A 24,465-nucleotide genomic window follows, 5' to 3' on the forward strand; every position below is an offset into this window, starting at 1 on the left:
ATAACTTACTATATACGTGTATCTCGAATTGATACCACATAACCTTATCAGTCTACCCATGCGTTTCTATCTGACTCGCATATATACACATATAATTATATAGCACGTAAGGTTCACATAATCACGTAAAGCACATAGCACCTAAAGCACATAATTAATTTTTAGACTTATAATTATTTTTAGAATCGATTCTAGACTCATATTTATAATAACTAACCCTATCTGATTTTATTACAATTTTTCGGGATTTATTCGACTCGATTCTACTTCTAATAGAGCCTATGAATAATTAATTATCACAAAACCACTCTCTTCCGGAAGAAATTATAACTTACAACTATTTTTATTGGATTCGTTTCATTTTTCTGAGTCTAGGGGTCTTCGTTTCGCTCAAATCGGACTAACGGTTTAATTATTATGAATTAAACAAGATTTAATTAATTAATAATTAATTATACATAATTAATTATAATTAAATAATCCTTAATTACATTTTTTTAAATAATTATCTAATAATTATCATATTTTAAAATAATTAATCCCTAATTATTAGGATTAATTACTATTTATTACAATTATTCACAAATTAATAACACTTACTCGATCAGATCGATTATTTACAAATAATCAATTGATTCAATTAACTGATACGGTATTTATCGAATAACTACTAATTACTCGAATTATAATTTACTCAACGATTAACTACTCATACAAATACGAGATACTCGCAATCCTCACATAATTATCGAACCATTATATTATTATTGTAACTTATACGATTCGTTAATTAATTATCGATATTTAATTATACGATACAAATAATTATTACGACATTCTTCGAATAACTATCGCTCGAATAATAATTTTAATTATCGAATCACTACTCGTATGAATACGAGTTACTCATAATATTAACTAATTATCGGATTATTAATCGTATTATTTAATTATTTTTAATCCTTATTTATTAATTAATTACCTAATTATTAATTAATTAGATAACTAATAAATAATTAGATAAATAATTAAATAATTAATTAAATAATTAAATTCGAATTTATAATTTAATAAAATAATTTAAAAATTAATAATACTATTTTTCAGAATTCAAAACCAATTTTTAATTAATTATTAGAATTATTAAAACTAATTTCTAATTTTTAGAAAATAAACTAAATATATAAAAATGCAGAAACACAAAATAGAATTCAGGGTTTGGGTTTTTAGGATCAAACCCGGGTCGTTTCCGGGTTGCAAACCGGGTCGAACCCGGGTCGCGAAGAACACAACCCTGCAACCCAGAACCCGACGCCGGCAACGTTTCCTGGGGAGAATCCGGCGAACCAAAACACGGTCAAATCGAGTAATTCCAATTCGATTCTTCTGCATTTCTGAGGCACATCAACACAGACGACGTCCCCCCCACCTTTCTCCTTCGTCTTCGTCGACCACCAACCCAGAAACCCAAACACAGCCGCCGTTGACGGCGTTTTCCGGCGACCACGAACTCAACACGAAACTCAGCAAACCCGGTACCAATCGACAGGAAAAACGACGATCTAAACATCTCTAACAACCATAACATCAAACAATAACTAGAAATCAAAACCCGAATTCAAGAATTAAAACCGAAAATACGAATCAAAAATCAAGAAATCAGACAACAAAAACGTTTGCATAATCAGAAACTACATATCATAAGCTTCAAAACGAGTACTCACACGACTGATTTGGATGCCAGAATCACTATCAAAATTAGCTTTGATCCTGTTGCCCTGTTCTTCACCACAAACCCTAATCCCCTTTTCTTTTTATTATTTTCTGATTTTTAATATTAATTAACTGAAAAATTAATAACAAATCTGGTATTTATATTTATGAAAATAATACCCCTAAATAAAATTAAGGGTCTAATTACACTCCTAATAAAAATATTTGGCCCCAATTTTTATAATTTTTGGGTATTAATAATGAATTTTTAAATATCCAATAAATACAAAATTAATGCTAAAAATTCCCAAAAATTGTGAATATTACAAAAATGCAAAGAAAATGATGTATGATAATTTCATAATCATATAAAAATAAAAATGTGATTTTTGTGGGGTTTTTGGTATCCGAAGGGGGTCCGGAAAAGTCGTTTTTCGCGAAAAAGGTAAATTTGTAAAACGTCTCGGGGTTCAGAATAGCGATATGATATAGGGCATTTTTTGACAAAATAGAGCCAATGATTTTGTTTGAAATATGGGCTTTTAAAACATGGTTTTGAGCTGTACGGGTTTTGATATAAAATATATAACTTACGATAAAACACTCAATAAATATCCAAAACACGTTTGGATTAAAACAGACAACACGCAACACATAACAGTTAGGGTTTAATGACTCAACACATTTAATCACATAATAATACACATAATCTATCATTATTATGATATAATACAAGCGTAATTTCTCGGTCGTTACAGTGTTGGCTCAAAGACTCAGCAGAATTTATAAAAAAATGATAGATGATAATCAGTTTGATTTTGTGAAGGGGAGGCAAGCAACATAGAGTATAATGTTAGTGAATGAAATTTACCGTACCATAAAATTTTCAGGTAATAGAGGTCTAATCTTGAAGTTGGATTTTGAGAAAACTTTTGACACTATCAATTGGAAATTTCTCTTCAAGACAATGAAGTGCTTAGGTTTGGGTAGCAAATGGATTAAATGGATGGAGGATTTATTTAAATCAATTAGGATTTCTGTACTGGTTAATAAGTGCCTTCTAAGGAGTTCAATATTTCAAATGGACTTAGGCAAGGGGATCCTTTGTCTCCAATGCTCTTTAATTTGGTAGGGGAAGTGCTAAGTAAGATGTTAAATAAAGCAAGTGAGTTGGGGTTGTTTGAGGGATTACAAATTGGGAAAGAAGGAAAGAATGTTACCCATTTGCCATTTTGCTGATGACACAATTGTGTTCTTAAAAGGTAGTTTGAAATCAGTTTCTGGGGTGAAAAAAGTGTTACAGTGCTTCCAGTTGCTCTCTGGTTTGAAGATAATTTTTCAGAAAAGTAATTTATATTCCTTTCATTTATCAGGAAAGGAGTTGGATCTATTTGCGGATAAGCTTGGGTGGTAAGTGGCCTCTAACGTACTTGGGCAGTCAAATTGGGGTAAGTCATAGAAAATTCATATTTTGGAAACCTTTGATTGAAAAGTTTAAAAACAAACTGGCTAGTTGGAAAAGAGATAGTCTGAACCAAGCTGGGAGGTTGTCTTTGGTGAAGTCAACTTTGGATAGTCTTCTAGTATATTGGTTTTCTCTGCATAAGGTTCCTGTTGAAATTTGCAAACAATTAGAAAAGATCAGAAGATATTTTTTTTGGGGTAATGTTTCTGAGAAGGGAGGGATTTGTGTTAAGAAAATGCACCTTAAGGCTTGGAGTCTATTATGTAGCCCAAGAAGTTGGGAGGATTAGGCCTAAGTTCACTTCAACAGAGGAATCTAGTTTTATTGTGTAAGTGGTGGTTTAGGTGGCAGGATGAAAAAAATGCTAGTTGGAAATTCTAGCTAAGAGAAAAGTATGGTTGTGTTAAATGGAAAGGTATGGATAAGTTGAGTAGTTCAAAATCATGTTCAGTCATAGTGCAGGATGTACTAAAAGCAGTTGCTAAACTATCTGCATTAAGTTTATTGGGTCCAGGTAGCTTGAAATGGGAGGTATTTGATGGTGAATCAACATTATTCTGGGAAGATTTATGGTATCAAGATAAGCCATTGTTGGAGAAATTTAGTAGACTTTATAATATTTCTAAGTTGAAACATAAGGAAATTAGAGTTGTCAAGGTTTTATGGGATTGTTATGATATGGATGGTGAAGTCTTCTGGACTAGAAAATTAAGAAATTGGGAATTGGATGAGCTGATGGAGCTAGGTAAGATAATAGATTTAGTTCAATTGAGTAGTAAGCAAGATGTGTTAATCTGGGTTCCTTTGGGTGACAAGTTTAATTGTAAAGCAGCTTATGATATGATAAATGAAGGAGTTATCCCCTCTAATGTTTTCAGGGAAGTCATTTGGAAATGTAAGGTGCCTGAGAAAGTGAAGTTATTTTTATGAAAAGTCCAGTCCAGGATAGTTCCAGCTAATGTAATGTGATTTGGAAAAAGAATCATTTGATCATCTGTTTTGGAAATGTACCTTTTTTAAGAAAGTTTGGATCTTTGTTCTTAGTTGGCGGGGTATAGTTTCAAAAGCATATATAGAAAATTTGGAATCTATGTGGAGATCCAGGAATCTGTTTCCTCAAGAAAGTATTAAGCATGTATGGACTACCGTTCTTGTGTCTACAATTTGGACTATTTGGCTGCACAGAAATCAGTGTTTTCTCATAACAACTTTTTGAGTTTAAATCAAGTTAACTTCCTGGTTCAAAGTCGAACTCTGGAAGGAATGGTATTTAACAAATAGAATTTTAAGTAAGAAGAGAACTCAACGGTGGACTAGAAACCCAGTTGGTGTTGTTATTACAAGTGAGAAATGTTTTTGGTGGAATTTAATTACAAGGGAGAATTATGATATTATTGCTTTCATTGATGGTAATTTAAGAAAAGATTCAAAGGGTGGAATTGTAGCAGACATTGGAGGAGTTATTTAATCAGTAGTATGTGAAGTCTTGATGCAGTTTGTTGGTCCCTCAACAGCTTTCAATGTTTTTGGGGTGGAATGCTTTGCTTTGAAAATTTTGTTCAAGATTTTGAAAGATAGTAGTTGGAGGTAAAGCCATATTCTAGTCCCTTCAGACATTGAACAGTTGGTTAATCAGACTGATATTGCTGCTCTTCAGAATAGGTTATGGAGTTGCAAGATTTTAAAAGTCCAAGTGAAGCATGTTAACAGATAATTGAATGTAGTGGCAGATGAAAATGCAAGTAGAGGTGTTTTTTTGGAAAGCTTGGAGATAAGTGGAGTATGAAGTTAATTTTGAATTTGTCATGCAGGTAAATTTAAAGTGGTAGTAAATTTAGAGGTGTGGTATTTTTGGGGTGTGAATTTAATTAGTAAGATTATGGTTTATAGAGTTTTATAGGACTTTAGGAATAATTAATATTTTTTATAGGGTCATTATGTTAACTTGGGCAAATGAAAAAGCTAACAGATTCTCCTTGGGAGACTAAATATTTGCTTATGGATATGAATTGAGTCTATAGGACTTTTATGATAGTACTTAGGGGGTCTCATTAGAAGTCATATATATAGCAGTGCACTGCATGCAGTTGTTTTAGCAACAATATGTCTCATTCTTATATCAATTAAAAGAGAGAGAGAAAGATATAGATAGTCTAGTTGGGGTTTCTTGTTAGTCTTTTAAAACACGATGGATGCGGAGAATGTTAATGTTAATGTTAATGCTAGATGGTTGATGCCTATCAAAAGGGTAATCAAATGCAATGTTCACAGTTTCTTTTCGCAAGAAGCTTTGCCGAATGGTAACCACTCTGGGATTGGGAATGTGTTCAGAGATGGAGTTGGAGTTATTCTCCACATGACTGCGGGTTCCATGGGTTTTGAGGATCAGAGGGAAAGTGAGTTTCATGCTTTGTTGGGGTGGGGGGGTCTTAAGGAGGCATATTATAAGGGCTATAAGAAAATTATTTTGGAGACGGATCATATAGATGCTTATTGGGAGTTGTACAACTCTACGGTGGTAGGAGGTCGGCCTCAGTATGCTCATGTTTTGTGACAGTTGAATCAACGTAAGGCTGATAAGGATTACAAATGTGAATTGAGGCTTGTTGACAGGAAAGCTAATGCTTTGGCTGCTTATTTAGCTGAGTATGCTGCACATCACTGGGAGCAGATGGTGATAATTGAAGAGGACTTTGGCAGAATAGAGGAGCTATGAGATTTGGATATGGGTTTAGGTGGTATTGAGCCAAGGTTCAGAGCTGTAAGGCAAAAGGAAGCCTGCTTTGCTTCAAGATGAGGTTGTTGACCCTCATGAGGAGGTTCTGCCTATGGATGATGGAAACAATGAAGTTCAAGGTCTGGGCATGCAAGGTAATGTGGCTGTTGATGGCGGTGCTGCTGACGACAATGAAGATGCTGCTGAGTTTGTTGATATGGAAGTAGTAATTGGCCTTCCGGCTGCATATGTTGTTGAAGGTAATGGGGAAGCTCAGGAGGGGGAAACAGCCATTGAGTTTTGATTCAGGGAAGATGTAAGTTTAGGCCTCCAAACAGTTCTTTTAGTTTTTTTATATTATTATTAAGTTATTATTTTGTTTGGGCTTTGAAGTTGAAGTGGGTTGGTTTGATTGCGAAGATTTGGTTTATTGGGCCTATTTTCCAATTGGGTTTATTATGTAATGATGGATTGATTGGGCTTTGTCCCTTATATATTTTGCTTTTCAAAAAAAAAAATTTAGCATTAAATATAAGTGATTAAATTTCATGGCAAAATATTTTTTAATTAATTATACACATTTTGAGAAGAGAAATTTAAATAAGACCTATCATTTTAAATCGTTAAAATGCACTGGTCCGAATTGACTAAAACTAAAATGAATTATTTGGCCTGCAATGGTTGGCTCAGTTGTTAAAGAGGGGATGACTATCCTCTTGGTCACAGGTTTGATACCCACGGGAGGCGAATTTATGATTATGCCAGAACCAGTCGCTAAAATGCGGTTTACCTTGATTCACGTGGTTTGCAGGCTATTGCGTGAGCCCGTAGGGTTTACCCAGTACAAACCCGAAGGGTAGCGGCTGCGGGTTACCTACGATAAAAAAATGAATTATTTGATATTTTTTAATTAATAAGTTACCAATTGATTTAAATATTTTAAAAATTGTTATTAATATGATTTAGTTATAGTTTGACATCACACTGTAAATAAATCAAACTGTAATAATCACTTTATTTTTCCGATTTTTTCCCAAAAATATAATAAAATTATATATTCACGCAATCCTAGCATCAAAATTATGATATGAATTATGTTGACAATAATAAATGTTAAAGTTTAAGATGAAGAAAATACATGAAGGTTCATAAAATTCTTAAAATATTTAAAGTAATGTTATTATACTTCATAAAGTGTATAATGTTTAAAGAATGGCCATATTTCGTGGATATGAACCCGAAAAACTTCCCAAATATAACATTTTATTAAGAAAATTGTGATTTTACTATTATATTTTCTTATATGTCTATGACTCTTTATTTAATAAATTTTTTATCTCTAATTTTTGCAACATTTCCTAAATTCACTTCACTATTAACTTAATTTTCACTTTTTTAAAATGAAGGGTTTAGTAACATAAAATCATAAATGTTGACTTCACAAATAAAGAAAATATAATGAATCGAGTATGCGAGCCCCAGAAATGAACACAAGTGTACGCACAGGCACAGTGACTTGAGATCTGAAAGTTGGTGGGTGAGCCTGAAATAAAAATATCTCTTAAACCCCAAATCAAAATCCCAGCCGTTGATCTCACATCTGAAAACTTATTTATACCCCCTCCCACTCTCCACCATAACTTGTGCCTACACCTCTTTCTCTCTCTATACGTATACTTTAGAGAGCGAAAGTTTTAAACCAGATCTAAACCCTATCCTCTTAAACCCCCATGGCTCTTTCTGTGGAGAAAACCGCTGCTGGCCGTGAATACAAGGTCAAGGATATGTCCTTGGCTGACTTCGGCCGTCTCGAACTCGAGTTGGCCGAAGTGGAGATGCCCGGTCTCATGTCATGTAGAACCGAGTTTGGCCCCTCCCAGCCATTCAAAGGGGCCAGAATCACCGGTTCCCTTCACATGACAATTCAGACCGGGGTCTTAATTGAGACCCTTACAGCCTTGGGTGCTGAGGTGAGATGGTGTTCCTGTAACATCTTCTCAACTCAGGACCACGCAGCTGCCGCGATTGCTCGCGACAGCTGTGCAGTGTTCGCCTGGAAAGGCGAGACTCTTCAAGAGTACTGGTGGTGTACTGAACGGGCTTTGGATTGGGGTCCTGATGGCGGTCCCGATCTAATTGTTGATGATGGAGGTGATGCTACCTTGTTGATTCATGAGGGAGTGAAAGCCGAGGAGGAGTATAAGAAGTCCGGGGCTATTCCCGATCCGGCTAGTACTGATAATGCGGAGTTTCAGATTGTTTTGAGTATTATTCGGGACGGACTTAAGTCCGACCCGATGAAGTACCATAAAATGAAGGATAGATTGGTCGGTGTGTCTGAGGAGACTACTACTGGTGTTAAGAGGTTGTATCAGATGCAACAGAATGGAACTCTTTTGTTCCCTGCTATTAATGTCAATGACTCTGTTACCAAGAGCAAGGTATGTTTGCACACACTCATTTGATTTAGCTGTTTGTATTGTTGATTTGTTTATATATTGCTTGATTTGTTTTAGATCTGAAGATTTAAGAATAATGTAGATCGTAATTGTGTTTTCAGTTTAGTTCTGCATATATAAATTAGATCGGCTAATACTTGTTCGATTCTTGTTTAATCAGCTATGTTTGTAGTTTTAGATCTTTAATTTGGTTTTGATATGTTGCTCTCCAGTTCATTGTGTTACTGATCTATATTAATCACATTTGTGTACTGAATGTAGCAGGTCTTTAGTTTGATATTTGTTTGAAACGTGTTGAATTCAATCCTGTATGTTTTGTAGATTGAAAAGCTTAGTTTAAACTTGATTTATTGCTTACTAGTTTATTGTTTTACTTATTGTAGATTTACGAGCTTAATTTAGATTTTATATATTGCTGACAAGTTTATTGTTTAATGATCTGAATCAGGAAGGATCGATTTTGATTTAGATTTGTTTTATATGTTAACTTTGAAATTAGTTGTTTGTTATTAGTAGTTGATATTGAATAATACTGACAATTGGTTCTATTACCAATGTGCAACAAACAGTTTGATAACTTGTATGGATGCCGTCACTCTCTTCCTGATGGTTTGATGAGGGCTACTGATGTTATGATTGCTGGAAAGGTTGCACTAATTGCCGGATACGGAGATGTCGGAAAGGGTTGTGCTGCTGCCATGAAGCAAGCTGGAGCACGTGTGATTGTTACTGAAATTGATCCAATCTGTGCTCTTCAGGCTACCATGGAAGGTCTTCAAGTTCTTCCATTGGAAGATGTTGTGTCCGAGGTTGATATCTTTGTTACCACCACCGGTAACAAGGACATTATCATGGTCAGTGACATGAGGAAGATGAAGAACAATGCTATTGTTTGCAACATTGGTCACTTTGACAATGAAATTGACATGCTCGGTCTTGAGACGTACCCCGGTGTCAAGAGGATCACCATTAAGCCCCAAACTGACAGGTGGGTGTTCCCCGACACTGGCAGAGGTATCATCATTCTGGCTGAGGGACGTTTGATGAACTTGGGATGTGCAACTGGTCACCCCAGTTTTGTGATGTCTTGCTCTTTCACTAACCAAGTGATTGCCCAGCTAGAGTTGTGGAACGAGAAGAGCTCAGGAAAGTATGAGAAGAAGGTCTACGTCTTGCCCAAACACCTTGATGAGAAGGTTGCCGCACTTCATCTTGGAAAGCTCGGTGCCAAGCTCACTAAGCTCAGCAAGGACCAAGCCGACTACATCAGTGTTCCAGTTGAGGGTCCATACAAGCCTGCTCACTACAGGTACTGAGCAAGGAAATGCCTGTTAGGATTGTGTTAACGGCTCGAATGTTTGATTCGGATACTATGTTTTTATTTTGAGAATATTATTAGCTCTACTTATTTTGTGGGTGGTTGTTGGGAAGTTTGGTTGAAAGAAGACACTGGTCTGTGTAAAAGATCATGGTTTTAATAAAGCTGTTTGTGTTTAGGAAATGAATTGTTGGGAATGGGGCAGATTTGTAGTTGCTGCACTTGTACTGCATTTGGTTTTTGAGCGTTTATTAAAAATGAAATGAAAAAGAAAGTTATGTTTTCATTTCCCACTCTGTTCTTTTGTAGTATTTGTTAAGTTATAACCTCATGAAATTAAATTGCGCAACCATCTTCATTGTTTTTCTTATATAGAGACCTACATAAAGGTGAATTCTTGTTTCTTTTTTTATTGAAACTTACCAAAAACATTGACCATGGATAAATGGATAATGACATGGAAATAGGCCCTGATTTTGCTTATACTATAATTTTGGTAGGTGTCTCGTTAGGTTGCAATTATTGACTTTTTAAGTTGAGTGTTACACTTTGTTATAAACTTATCCTGCTATAAAACTTGATGAAACTGTCAAAAGTGTGTAATTCTCTCCACATAAACTTTATTTGTATTTTTCTCTACCTCTAACCAACTCGGTTTCTTGAGTGTGTACGGCATTGAATTTGAGGCCAATACTTGGTGTTTTTTGAATTTGAGGCCAATACTCGTGTTTTTTCTACCCTTGTTTGATTGACACTGAATCACTGATGTTATAGATTTGTATTAGTCATTTTTTTGGAATTAATTTGTAATAATAGTCTAATAGTCGATGTGAATTTTGCTGAAGAAAGTACATAATTCTAGCTGGAGACTTCGGAAGCTCACAGCCCATGAAATCTTAATTTTACTAAAAATGACTGAAACAAATATAAACGGGGGGTAAGGCTGTACAAATTTCTAATAGGCTGTACAAATGACCCAGCGGTGTTTTTTTGGGTTCATAATTAGGTAATGGTTCACTATTCGGGCCAACATTTAAGTGGGTGTGATTATGGTTCATGATCACGTAGGACTATGGTGTCTTTCTTCCTTCAAATTTATCTATATAATAAATCTTGATTATAAATCCTGATTCCAAATCAAGTCTTTGTTATATTCCATATTCTTCAACTTTTATATTATTTACGTACTATATCACTACAATCACTACCAAAATATGCACAACATCATTACACGTCTGTACCCTTTTGTAGAGGTGGCCATCCGTGCGGGCCGGACCGGGTTTGTAACGGATTGGAACCGAAAAATCTGAACACTGAACTAGCACTGGAAGTGAGCGAATCGGGCCGGGCTGTGTTCGAGCTTACAGAAGGTAACCCGGATTCGACACTGAGCTCGTGTGCGTGCCGGGCGGTTCACTGGTTCACGGGTTGCAGGCACACGGGCTGGCACGCGGGCTGACGGTTGTGCGGGTTGAACGGGTTGAACAGAGTCTTCCTTCATGTTTCAAGTACTTACCATTATAAAATATATAGCATTTGACTGTTTAACCATGTACACTCTCTCTTACTAAATTGTATTTTGATTTGTCCAGCTTATAATATTCGAATTGTATTCTGATTTAAATTCATGTATTGAAGATGTATAATAAATATTTTTTACTATTTAAAATTAGAAATTAGCATATCAACGTTTATTAAAATATAAGCTCCTAATATAATTAATAAAATGTAATACTATTTTCTATTATATTACATATTTTATCCGAAATATTATAATTATAATTAATTAATTTTATTATTTTAAATTTTTGATTAAAAAGAGGACGGTACCTCTTATAAATCTGATGTCATGAATCCAAGGAATTTGTTTTAATCTGTTTGGCTAATAGAATCATATTTACTGCATTCTTATTGTGGAAACTACCATTTAGTAATGTAATTCGTGGTGGGACTAATACAGATGATCATATGCGGGCTGTGCGGGCTGCTCGTGCGGGCTTCGCTTGTGCGGGCTCGTGCGGGTTAGTGCCGGTCCCGGTTTTTCAAAACTATATTCGTATTCGGTTCGTTTCTTTTGGCGAGTTGGGCGGGTTTGAACCGGCACTAATCGGGCCGAATATTTTACGGGTTCTGTACGAGTCGGTCCCGAATGAGCGGTTCGAACCCGCACATTTGGTCGGCTCTACCCTTTTGCCAAAAAACAAGGCTTACCACCTACATGCACACAAACTTCTATTCAAAATCTTTTATTCCAGATTTAAAATACACATATAACAATGCCAAATAAACAACTAATACTTTAGTGTACTAAGTGTAAGAACCCATATGTCTATGAATTAGTCTAGCAATTTCAAATTTGAAAAAAGTTGAATTGCCATCTACAATCTAAAACATTCGCTTTTCTCTCTTCTCGATTTTGACAGAGGAATGAAAGAGGTGAGTTTCCTTACCATTCATGTTTTTTCCATTCTTCTTTCATGTTTTTATGATACGCTTCCTTGCTCCTGACCCATTTTCTTTGCTTTTTCTTATATTGCAGGTCAGGAATTATAATCATTTAAAACTTGATAATTTCAGTTCTTTGTAGTCAGATGTTGTTAATAACACGAAGAAACTAAGAGCTCAACTACTGTTGATGGTTCATATAATAGCACCAAGAAAGCCTTTACTATGAATGGTGAAAATAATAATGTTCAATCAAGAGGTAACATATTACTTTCAACCAAACTCTGACCTTTAAATACATTTTAAGTATTTACCTTTGAAGTTTGTCAAATTTTGAGATCTTTTTGGTGCTACATACTGATTATCTTGATGTATGATATTAATCAGGTGTTACTTTAAGTAATCCAAACTCGACAAATAGCACAATGACCGGTGATGGTATATTTGCTGTGAATGGTACAATTTTTTGTCTGATAAAAAATTGCTTTTCCTCTAATATGACCAATATAGCTTTATTTCGCAGTATAATTGTTACCTGAAAATATAACTGTTGATTTAGTGTTTGATTTACATATTTTGTTACTTTATTTGGTTTGTAGAATCTTGCCTATCCAACGAACATTTTCGCACACGGATGCAACAGAAAACAGACACCAATGTAGTTGGGTTGTCGAGGTCTATTTCTTTTGAACAAGATTTCTCAAGCAATGATAATGATAGTACATGTTATAACCATAAATTTCTTAAGCATTCATACAGTTATGTTTATCAATTTTAATATAACAATGTAGCATTTTCAGATGGAGAGTATACAACTAATTGCAGACCGTAACATGATGATGCTGAGTTATTTTGGGACGATGGTAACTAATTATCATTTTGCCTTTTTGGAAAATTAGAAAATGCCATACCTTCCTTTATTTCATGATTGCAGATATTGATTTTGATGATACGATGATTGAAGATGTTGACATTTCCAGTTTTACAGGTTACCTGTTTTATAGTTGTACATTTAAGTTGTATATTTTTTGTAAATAAACCGAATTGGAAGCCTTACTTTTACAACTCCTCAAGGTTATGTTTCATTAGGACCTCCAACTGAATTTTTTTCAAAGTGTAAAGCTGTAACGTGGAAGGAAGAAAGGGCAAACAAGCATGTGAAGAAAGGTCCTGCAAAATTCAGTGTATGTTGTGGTCAAGGTACGATTAAACTACCATCCACTCTCGTAACTCCCGAGTATTTGCTCAATTTGTATAATCATCCAAAGAAGGGCCCTGCTTTCAAGCATAATATACGGTTATATAATTGTATGTTTGCCTTTACGTCCATGGGTGGAAAAGTAGATAACTCTATCAATTCTGGTAGAGCTCGTTATGTGTATCGTCTGAATGGAAAAAATTACTATGTGTTTGGCTCTCTAATACCTAATAAGGGAGATGATCCAAAAATTTGCCAGCTATACGTTTATGAAACTGAGAATGAGGTACATAACAGATTAAAATGGATTAAAGTTGATGATGGTCAGGGTGTGGATGTTAATGTTGTTGAAGGTTTAGTGCAAATGTTGGACAAGACGAACCCGTTGGTGAATAGATTTCGTAAAGCCCGTGATCGTTTCAGAAATGACCCTGTACAAGATCTGCCAATTAAACTAAAAGTTCACCATTCCGAGAGTGGCCGTCCGAATAATATCGGTCCTTCCAACGAAGTCGCAGCTATCATGATTGGCGACATTGAAACAATATACGGTGAGCATGATATTATACTACAAAAGACCAACAATGATCTTGAACGGGTAGCCAGTGTTCATCCGAAGCTCATGGCACTACAATACCCTTGCTTGGAGAAGACGAATACCACAATAAAATTCCATATATTGACTTGGAAACGTAGAAGAAAAAGAAGTGTAAAAGAATAACAATGAAGGAATACTATGCCTATAAGTTACAAGTCAGAATTCATGAAGGTGTGCTTTACTTTTTATTTTGTTTGTATTGAATGATAAACTATGTCTATGTAGTTATAAAATCTAAATCAATGAAATTATATATGCAGGTCTGCATGTTCGTTTAACAGGTAGATTGTATCAACAATATGTTGTAGATACTTTTCATGTGTTGAGCAAGCACGTTTATGGTGGCTGCGTACTCACCAACAAAATCTGCGCAACGGTTTGTACAGTAGTGTTGTTAATAAATTTGTTAATGGTGAGACTACAACATCGAATGTTGGTAAATTTTTTATATTACGTGCTAATTTTCTCGGTTCTAAAAGGTACATGCAGCAAAATTTTCAAGATGCCCTTGCTGTTTGTCGATCCGTTGGACATCCTGACATTTTCCTCACCACGACATGCAACCCAATTTGGGATGAAATCTTACAAATGATGAAGCATTTACCTGGTTGCTCTCCCCAAGACTCTCTTGATATAATATCACGCGTGTTCCATTTGAAGCTTGAGCAGCTATTGGATGATATAAAAAAGAACAGTTTTTTGGAACATGTATTGTAGGTATTTTGTACACCAAACTAAATAAAAATGTCTACCTATATATTACATTGTTTGCATTTTCGAGTTATATCGAATTTTTTCAAAATTTATTATTTATAGTGATGTACGTCGTCGAATTTCAAAAGAGAGGTTTGCCTCACGTGCATATGCTAATTTGGTTGAATGCTGAATCAAAAAAGGAGTTGACGTCAAATATTGACAAGTTTGTATCTACTGAGCTTCCTGACCCTGTTTCTGATCCTATTGGATTTGCTGCTGTGAAGTCCTTAATGATGCATGGACCCTGTGGTCTTCAGAACCCCAAATCACCATGCATGAACATAATGAAATGTACAAAACATTTCCCAAATAAGTAATATTTTTTTCCACTGACATCCACCATTTTTCTTAAAATTAATATATTAATTAATTGTCATGGCTTTCGGTGTTAGGTACTATTCTGAGACCTACTTTAATCAGTATGGTTTTCCAATTTATCGAAGGCGTAAAACCGGGATCACTGTCTCAAAAGGAAAGTGTGAACTTGACAATGGATGGGTCATACCTTACAACAGGGACCTGTTGGTTAAATACCAATGTCATATGAATGTCGAGATCTGTTGTCATGCACGTAGCTTGGAATATATATTCAAGTATTGTCTAAAAGTCTATGATCGTGCCACTATCGAAATTACCTCTCAAAGAGTAGATAAGGAAAACCAAGATGAAGCTCATGTTGACGAGATCAATGCTTATTTTGATGGGCGGTATATATGTGCCTCTGAAGCGGGTTTCGAATTATTAGTTTTCCTATCCATTGTCGGTCTATATCCGTGCTTTGTTTAGCATTTCATCTCCCCGGAGAGATGATTTGTACTTTTTCAGAGGCGGAGGTCCTTGCTAAAGTTGTTCGCCGTGAGAAGAATAAACACAGCCAGCTTGAAGCATTTTTCAATCTAAATAGGAATGATCCAAATGCTAGAAAGTACAATTATGATGAAATTCTAGAACATTACGTTTGGAATGAGACTGAAAGGTTGTGGACTTTACGAAATAAAGGACAATAAATTGGCCGGCTATTGTATACGCACCATACTGCAGGTGAGCTGTGGTATTTGCGTTTGTTACTTTCAAACATAAGAGGTCCTACTTCCTTTGAATCACTGAAGACTGTAAATGGTATACATTACAAGACATTTAAAGATGCATGCAAGAATTATGGATTACTAGATGATGATAATGAATGGCACATTGTGTTAGAACAGTGTACAATAAGTGGATTACCATGTCAAATTAGGCAGCTTTTTGTTCATATAATAGTTAATTGTCAAATATCTGACTTGACAATTTAGTGGGAAAAACATTGGAATAACATGGTTGACGATCTTCTCATTCAAAGAAGGAACATCGCTGGAAATGAACATACAATTTTCTCTGATAGGCAACTTCAGTATTTTGCTCTTGCTGGTTAGTTTATAAAATATATCCAAATGTCTTCAAGTTCAAATATTTACAAATATAACAGTACTAAGTCTGATATATTTATTCATTTTAAAGTAATTTTTCGCGTATAATTTAACTTGTGATGGTTTCATTTTAATAGAGATTGATAAGGTGTTGAGGTCTATTGGAAAGTCATTGAAACAATTCAAACAACTACCTCAACCTCCTATGGACTATCTTCATACCGGAAAAAATAATTTGGTGATTGATGAAACATCATACAACCTGTCTGAAATGGAAGAAAAGTTTAATAAACTTTTTCCAAATTATAATCCCGAGCAATTACAAGTTTTCAATGATGTCGTAAATAGTGTGCAAAGTAAGACTGTCGGGGTTTTCTTTGTTTATGGAAACGGTGGATGTGGCAAGACATTTTTATGGAAAACCATAATATATAAATTAAGATCTCTTGGCTTAATTGTATTACCGGTTGCTTCTTCAGGGATAGCCTCAAAACTAATGTCAGGATGACGAATGGCGTATTCACTATTTAAATTTCAATTGTGATAGATGATTGTTCTTCCTGTGCCATTTCTCATGATTCCAACATAGCGGAACTTATAAAGCATACCAGCCTTATCATATGGGATGAAGCCCCAATACAACATAATTATGTCTTTGAATGTCTTGACCGGTCTCTATGAGATAAAATACGAGCTATTTGTTAGGTCACACAATACTGTAGAAGGGGGTTGAATACAGTGTTTAATACAATCAAATCGATTTCGAACACAAGTAACAGTAAACAGATATATTTAATATAATAAACGCTGTTACAATGGAACTGTTCTCTCTCAGTGATGAACAAATATCACGAGAGCTGCTAGGTCACAATGAATAATGTATCTCGATAATGATAACATATATAGTATAAACCTATGTCCGTGTTTATATAGTACACAGTTACAAGATAACTTCTAATTGATATGGAATATAATTATGTCTCCTAAAATATATCAATCAGATATCTTATACAAGTCTTCTTATCTTCTAACTCTTTCCATACATATCTTCTTTTGTTTTAGTCTCGATCTTCTATCCTGTAAATCAGCTTCCTTCCTTAACTGTAAGTTCTCCCGTACTTAAGTTCTGATATCTATCTTCTAATATTTATCTTCTGATAACCTAAGTTCTGATATCCTTAAGTTCTGACTTCCAGTAAGTACTGATTCCAGTAAGTACTGATATTTCTTGTTTGTTAAGATCTGAAAACTAAACATGAAACATATTAGACATGACATCTCAAATATATCTAACAATCTCCCCCAACTTGTAAATTGTGCAAAAATATATAAGTTAATAGATTTGATGATGTCAAAAACATTTAAGTTCAAATGCAATAAGAGTTTAATAGGACTATTAACTACAACTTACAGTCCTTGTAGCTTTACCAATATCAATGGATCAATCTGAATCCATAATAATTCTTAACAAAATCTTTTACCAGCTTATCTTCAGCTTTTCTCAGAACTTCAACTAACTGTGCTTTGACCTGCATCAGTTCTTCATGTTTACTATCACCAATTTGATAAATGGCTGTTCTGAGAGCTTGAATTGATGTTATTTCAAGTCCATCACCAAGTATGATAACTTTAGGATGTGAGGCGTTTTCATTATAACATAAGCATCTTCCTTTCAGAATAACTTCCACTTTAGCAGAGTTCTTCAGCATAGAAATTTCTCTTCCATCACCTTCAGTAATCATTGGTATATACTGAGAAGTCTTTGTACCAGAGATTCTAAGTAGATCTCTTATAGCCTTCAAAATGTATTCTGACCATCTTCTTGTAACATCAAATTTTACTTCCAGAAGATAGTGAATATGTTGAAGCTCTCTGACAGACTTCTTTAGCACATCAGTATCAGCTAGTCTGTAAGTTAGTCCATCATTGAGAAATAAGATCAATTTCTCCTTTAGATTATCCTTATCATGAGCATCTATCACAATTTGAGCAGACATCACTTTGTCAAGGTGCTTTTATTTGATTTGTTCATATGGTTTGTCTGTCAACATGAAAGGATCTCTTAGAGTAACTTCTACTCCTGTTTGTATCTTCTCTTCATAAGAACCTAATCCAGCTCTATCTCTAGGTTGCTTGGATCTCAACCCAAATGTTGCGAGTTGATTAATCATAAGATTGGATTTTGGTTCAACTGGAGTAGATTTCTTCCATAACAGCTTCTTCTTATCAGCAATTGTCATATTTTTCAAATCAACTTGATCAGAATTTGTTGTTTCTTCTGTAACTTGCTGTTCTTCATTCTGAACAACTTGAGCAGTGTCAGAGGTTATTTTAGATTCTTCAATTATCTTTCTTCTCTTCAGAATTTGAACAGTTTCATCTTCTATCAAATCATCATCATGCATTGTAGTTTGATAGACTGGAACGGAAGAACTTATCTTTTTCTCAATCTTTAAAGGTTCACCAACCTTTTCTTTTCCTTTTGACTTAAAATCAATATCAGTTTGTGATCTAGTTTTGGACTTTGAAGTCTCAGAATTTGACTTTTCTCTGATCACAATGCCTTTTTCCTTAGGCCTTGGAGGTTTCTTTGTATCAGAAGCTTTAGACTTAAGATTTGTCTTATCAGCTGCAAATCTGGCTTTTTCCTCCTTGAAAGTTTCCAAATCCATTCCTTGATTTTGTTACAGAAATAATCTTCTAGCTATCTCTTCATCAAGTGTCTGGAGTTTAGGATCTTTGTAATAAATAATAGTCTGCTTCCCCTTTAGCTTCAGAGTTTGTAAAAACTTCTGAGAGTCTTTAGATCCTGACTGAATCAGAATATCAGAACTTGACAACAGACTTTGCTTATCAGAAATTGACTTTTGACTTTTAGCATCCGCAACATCATAACTTCACTTGTTATGTGTAGAAGATTTTCCTTTAACTTTTCCTTGACCTCTGCTCTTATCAGAGTTTCCCTGGTCATCACCTTTATCATCCTTCTTCTTCAGTATTTCAGTAGGTGAGCATTTGGACTTAACTACCTTATCCCCCTTTTTGGCATCATCAGGAAGTAAGAGAGAAAGAAGAAGTTCAACTGAAGATTAGATTTCATCCATTTGAGCTTTCTGAGAAGCTTGGTTAGCCAGGACCTCATCAATTTGGGCCTGTTGCTTCTCTTGAATCTTCTCGATGGCTTCAATTTTCTCAAGAGTAGGTCTGATATATCTATTCTTGTCAAGCTTGAGCTGTAGATCTAGCTTATCAGCATGTTCCTTTAGTGTATCAACCTTTTCATGAGTAGAAGAATGTAGACCTTGAAGATGTTTGGTAGACAGAGCTGTGATCTTGAGGTGTGTCTTGTAATCAGCATTTGTGAGCAACTCATCAGCTTTAGCAATATGCTCTAACAGAATTTTAGGGCTTGGAATGAAATCAGTGTCATTGCACTTCTTGGTCCACTCCACACCTCTGTGAGTATCCTCCCAAGGAATAGGTGCATCCTGTTCAACAAATTTCTTTACCAATGCTTCCTTGCCTAGTATGGGAACTAGAGTCTCAACAGAAACACCGTCTTCAAAACTTGAGGAAGACTCATTATGTTCTGACAGCACAAGAGTGTGTGATGCTACTGGAGATTCAGGAATAATATTACCTAAATTCTGAGCATCAGAATTTAACTCCAGAGCTGGTGTGGTTGGTGTAGATGGTATCTCAACATTTAAAATTGGAGAATGAGTTGGAGATTGTCGAGTTGCTGTGGATGGAGCTTCCAGATAAAGAACAACTGGTATATTTAAATTATGAATATCTATCTCAGAGTTTTCAGTTTGTTCTTTAGCATCATATGTAGCTTTAATAGGAGAGACATGAGGGGTAACCACTATATCATTAACAGTGTCTTTGGCTTGAGCTGAAAGGGCTTCAATAATAATTGGTTCTTGTGAGATTAGAGATTCCTGATCCCCTTCCTCAGCTTCTTCAGTATCTTCTGATGGAGCCTTAGCCAAATACCTCCTAGCCTTCATTTTCTTCAATCTCCTTGCCAATGAAGGAGTTGCTTCAGCAGCAACAAAACTTATAGATTTCTTTCTTTTCAAAGTATCAGAACTTTGAGCTGCTGTTTCTTTCTGAGAAGTAACATTCTCAGCTTCAACTATCACAGGTTCTGATGTATGAACCTGTGCTTCAACTGTTTCTCAAATCATCACAATTTATTATTGACCATAATTTTAATCAAAATATTCATCAAAAGATATAGTTCAAATAGATGAAGTAAAGATTAACAAATTACAATTAGAACATTCACAGTCACATAATATGAGAGAAATAGAGACTAAATCTTACAATTAAAGGAAATTTCATTAATATATCAAACGAGTACATTTCATCAAATTTATAGATTATATGCAAAAATTACAAGATAGTCCTAGTCTAAGATGCTTAACATCAACAGTCTTAGTCCTAGAATAAAACCTATCGACTAGTTTCTCCTGCTGCTGACAAAGAGCACTGCAAGACGGATGATCCGTTCTTGCTGAAGGAGAGCCTCTCTCCTTTTTTTTTTCCAATCGATCAAGATGGAGCTGCTAGTCCATCGAAAAGAACAAGAGGTCTGTGTGAACCTCTTGTGGAACAGAGTTCCAGATCTCTTAAGGAATGGCGGTGACATGCCACTCCTATTGCCAGTCATCACAACTCAACTCTACATTGAAATTTTCATAGTTCATGAACAAGTTGAAAAGAATCATTTTTGTTTATGAAGAAGAAAAATGATGAGAAGTAAAAGAGAGAGTGAGTTTGTGAGAAAATGGAAGATGATTTGGCTGACATGAATTGTCGGTGTAAATAGCTATCGGAATACCAAGGGACTCGGGACTATTTAACGATTAAGAGTAAAAATAATGATGCCTCGTCTCCCTAGACCGATGTGTAATAATAACAGTCAGTAAAAAGTTAAAGCAGGAGTTAATGGGCACTGGAAATAAGTAACAATTACTGTGCACATGCAGTTTTTCAAGACAAACACGTTTACCACTAACCCTTAATGATTATGACTATTTTATCTCACCTAAATATATTCTGATTAAATATGACCGTTTCAGTTTTTACCACAAATAAGTCAAGTAAAGAATAATGCCAAGTAAGCATCAAGGATTCCAACAGGATTTAATATCAGAACTTGACTATTATCAGAACTTTATGATCATCAGAATATGTTTTATCAATTCAAAAAGTGAATATCTTTTTTTGTTATTCTTCATACAAATACTAACTTGTTTTCTTCAGAGCTTAATCATCAGAACTGTCATCAGAACTTGTCCTCAGAATTTATGCAAATGACACTTAACTGTTTGTCCAAAACAACGTAATCACCACAGTAATTTTCATCATTCATATAGAGTGAAAGTGTGTGCATTCAGCAGAATATCAGATAAAGATTAAAGTCTGATAAACTTCAGTACATCTTAGAAATAAGGCATAACTAAGAAAAGTGCTTAAAATCTGTCATCAATCATGAAGTCTACTATAGAACAAATTTATGCAAGAGTCCACCTCAACTGTTTGTGCTCATTTTATGGATCTTTTGAAATTCCTTTTTACAGTGGCTTCTCAGTGTAAGTGAGTCACAACTGCTTATCAGAATTTATGCTGTTATCAGAGTATTTCTCCAGTAATCAGAGATTGTGAAAAGTCACCAAGAAAAAATTATTCGCTTTTCTAATGCATATTACTTAATACCATCAATACACTTGGGTCTTCCCTTCCACATATTTACTCTAGATCTCAAAGGAGTACCTGACTTTTATTTTATTTTCTTTTCTTTTGATATGTGAGGCTTATCAGCATTTAGTTCATCCTTAAGATTTACTGACATCAGAATTTGACAGATAAGAAGCAATAATCTAGTTTGTGACTTAGTAATAAGATACACAAAGTAAACTTGACTAAGCTCAAAATCAGAATTTGCTTGTGTTAATGAGTTTCCACATAAACAACTAGTTCAAACATGGGATGTCTAGTATGTTAAAGACTACTAGGTCAACATCTAGCACAGTTATCCTCATTGGATTGAATAGTCACAAAACATTCAAAACACTATCAGAGTTTAAAGATCCACATCATATAATAATCAGCATTTAATGAATTTCAATTTAAGCACAGATTATATGAAAATAAAATAATCTGTAAACACTGATCATAAAGTCTGATGCATGAGAACAAAAACTAAGCAGATTTTGAGAAAGAACCTGAAACCATTCCAAGTTCCTTTACCAGTCTTGTAAAAGTAGCTTCACATAGTGGTTTTGTGAAGATATCTGCTAGTTGTTGATCTGTTGGAACAAAATGCAGTTCCACTGTACCTTCCATTATATGTTCCCTTATGAAATGGTACCTAATGCTGATGTGCTTTGTCATTGAGTGTTGAACTGGATTACCTGTCATATCAATAGCACTTTGATTATCACAATAAATGGGTATTTTAGAAAATTCTAACCCATAGTCCAGTAACTGATTCTTCATCCAAAGAATCTGTGTACAACAGCTTCCTGCAGCAATATATTCTGCTTCTGCAGTTGATGTGGAAATTGATTTATGTTTCTTGCTAAACCAAGAAACCAATCTGCCTCGAAGAAATTGGCAGCTTCCACTAGTGCTTTTCTTGTCTATTTTGCATCCTGCAAAATCTGCATCTGAGTAACCTATTAGCTTAAAATATGATTTCCTAGGATACCATAATCCTAGATCAGTTGTACCCTTGATATGGCACCCTCCAAACCCAGGTCAGAAGTTTGGGGTCCACACACACACCTTATATATAACCTGCTTATAACAATAATAAAGATAATAATAATATGCAGTGACCCTACTTACCAACTACCACGGACCGCAACAGGTTAAAGTATGCACACAAGCCAAACACACACTTATATTATAAACCGTTCAAATCCCAACTATCCAAACTCAAAATTGAGTATTAAACATTATTACAAACTTTTACAAACTCAAATTATCCCAAAAGAAGCCTACTAGCTTAACTCGATCAACCTGAACCCCTAACTCTCGCGCTGGACTGGGGATCTTCGTTACCATATGGTTCCTTCTTAACTGGAAAAGAACATAAACAACATCGCACAAATGAGCTAACTAGCTCAGCAAGCCACAATAACAAAACTGAGAATAATGATCATCAAATAAAAAGGGTTATGATATCGAGTGAACAATGAATTATGATTTAGAATTGAATATTATATTTTCATTTTAAAAACCAAGGTTAGGCTGCTGATCAGTCATGCACTAACCCCGAGCAATGCACACATCACTGCTCTAACTACTGGATCCAAGGCACACATTGGCCTAACTTGACCATTATATGGGCTGACCACGAATCTGGTCCACAATTTTATAAAAACAATCCAATTCTAACATAATAATAGAATAAACAGTAATAAGCAATAAACAGAATCATTAACAACATTGGATGTTCAATAATGAAATGGTTTCAATCTGCATAAGGATTAATATATCATATTCAAAGCTTGGATGTTAGGTAATGAAAGAATTGAATAACAAAGGAATCAATATTTCAGGGTTACCAGGAATTGGTCTTTCAAATCATAAGGTACAATGGTTTGAGTATATAAGTAATTCGGTTCAGTGTTTGGTATTTAGTTTGTATGTATTTGTGGAGTAGTATCGTATGTTTATGGTTCGTATCTGGGTGTACAATAATAAATGGTTTAGAAAGAATAAGGTTTACGGCTCAAGATCAATAACTGGAATCAGGGTTTAGGGTTCAGTGCTTCAAAGCACTTGCAATATAGAACATGACTATCAATCCACTACAATATATCTTGAGAAAGTTCAGAACACTTGTCTGGTACTAGCTTGCTATACTGCACTCACTTTCAATCACAACTGTCTTACTCCTCGACTATCTGTTTCCCTTTCCTACGCCTTACCTCTGCTGCTCACATATCACAAGCATCTATCAATATTTAACTCATACGATTCTATTGGACATGTACTTCTATCTACCCTTCGTTTTACCCAAATCCGATTAACGGATTGAAAGTTATACTATAAACAAGTAAACATCGAATATATAGACCGACAGTTAACCAACAAGTCACATATAGCACATAACACGTCAAATAATCAATGATATATCATTTATAAAGAAGTCTCGGGTCATAAACAGGCTTTCGGGTATTTAAAATGATTTTTAAAATATTTTTCAGAATTAAAACGGGTCGTTGGATCAATTTTAGAGTAATAAATAGGGTTCGATTGGCCAAATCTGGCTTCAAAACAATTTTATAATAATTATCGAGCTTTGAAAATAATTTAAAATAATATTTTAAAGCTCGAAACTATTTTTTAGAATTTTTAAATTATTTTAAA

General features: G+C 34.8%; 1 protein-coding gene across 1 annotated transcript; it reads left to right on the forward strand.

The window, feature by feature from the left end:
- The first annotated feature begins 7,529 nt into the window (after positions 1–7,529).
- On the forward strand, positions 7,530–9,957 carry LOC141724977 (adenosylhomocysteinase). Its single transcript, XM_074527301.1, has 2 exons — positions 7,530–8,335; positions 8,923–9,957. The coding sequence occupies exons 1-2, from the start codon at positions 7,625–7,627 to the stop codon at positions 9,667–9,669; spliced, it is 1,458 nt and encodes a 485-aa protein (XP_074383402.1). The 5' UTR covers positions 7,530–7,624; the 3' UTR covers positions 9,670–9,957.
- Positions 9,958–24,465: the final 14,508 nt, after the last annotated feature.

This window comes from Apium graveolens, chromosome 5 (genome assembly GCF_009905375.1).
Source record: "Apium graveolens cultivar Ventura chromosome 5, ASM990537v1, whole genome shotgun sequence".
NCBI classification, from domain to species: domain Eukaryota; kingdom Viridiplantae; phylum Streptophyta; class Magnoliopsida; order Apiales; family Apiaceae; genus Apium; species Apium graveolens.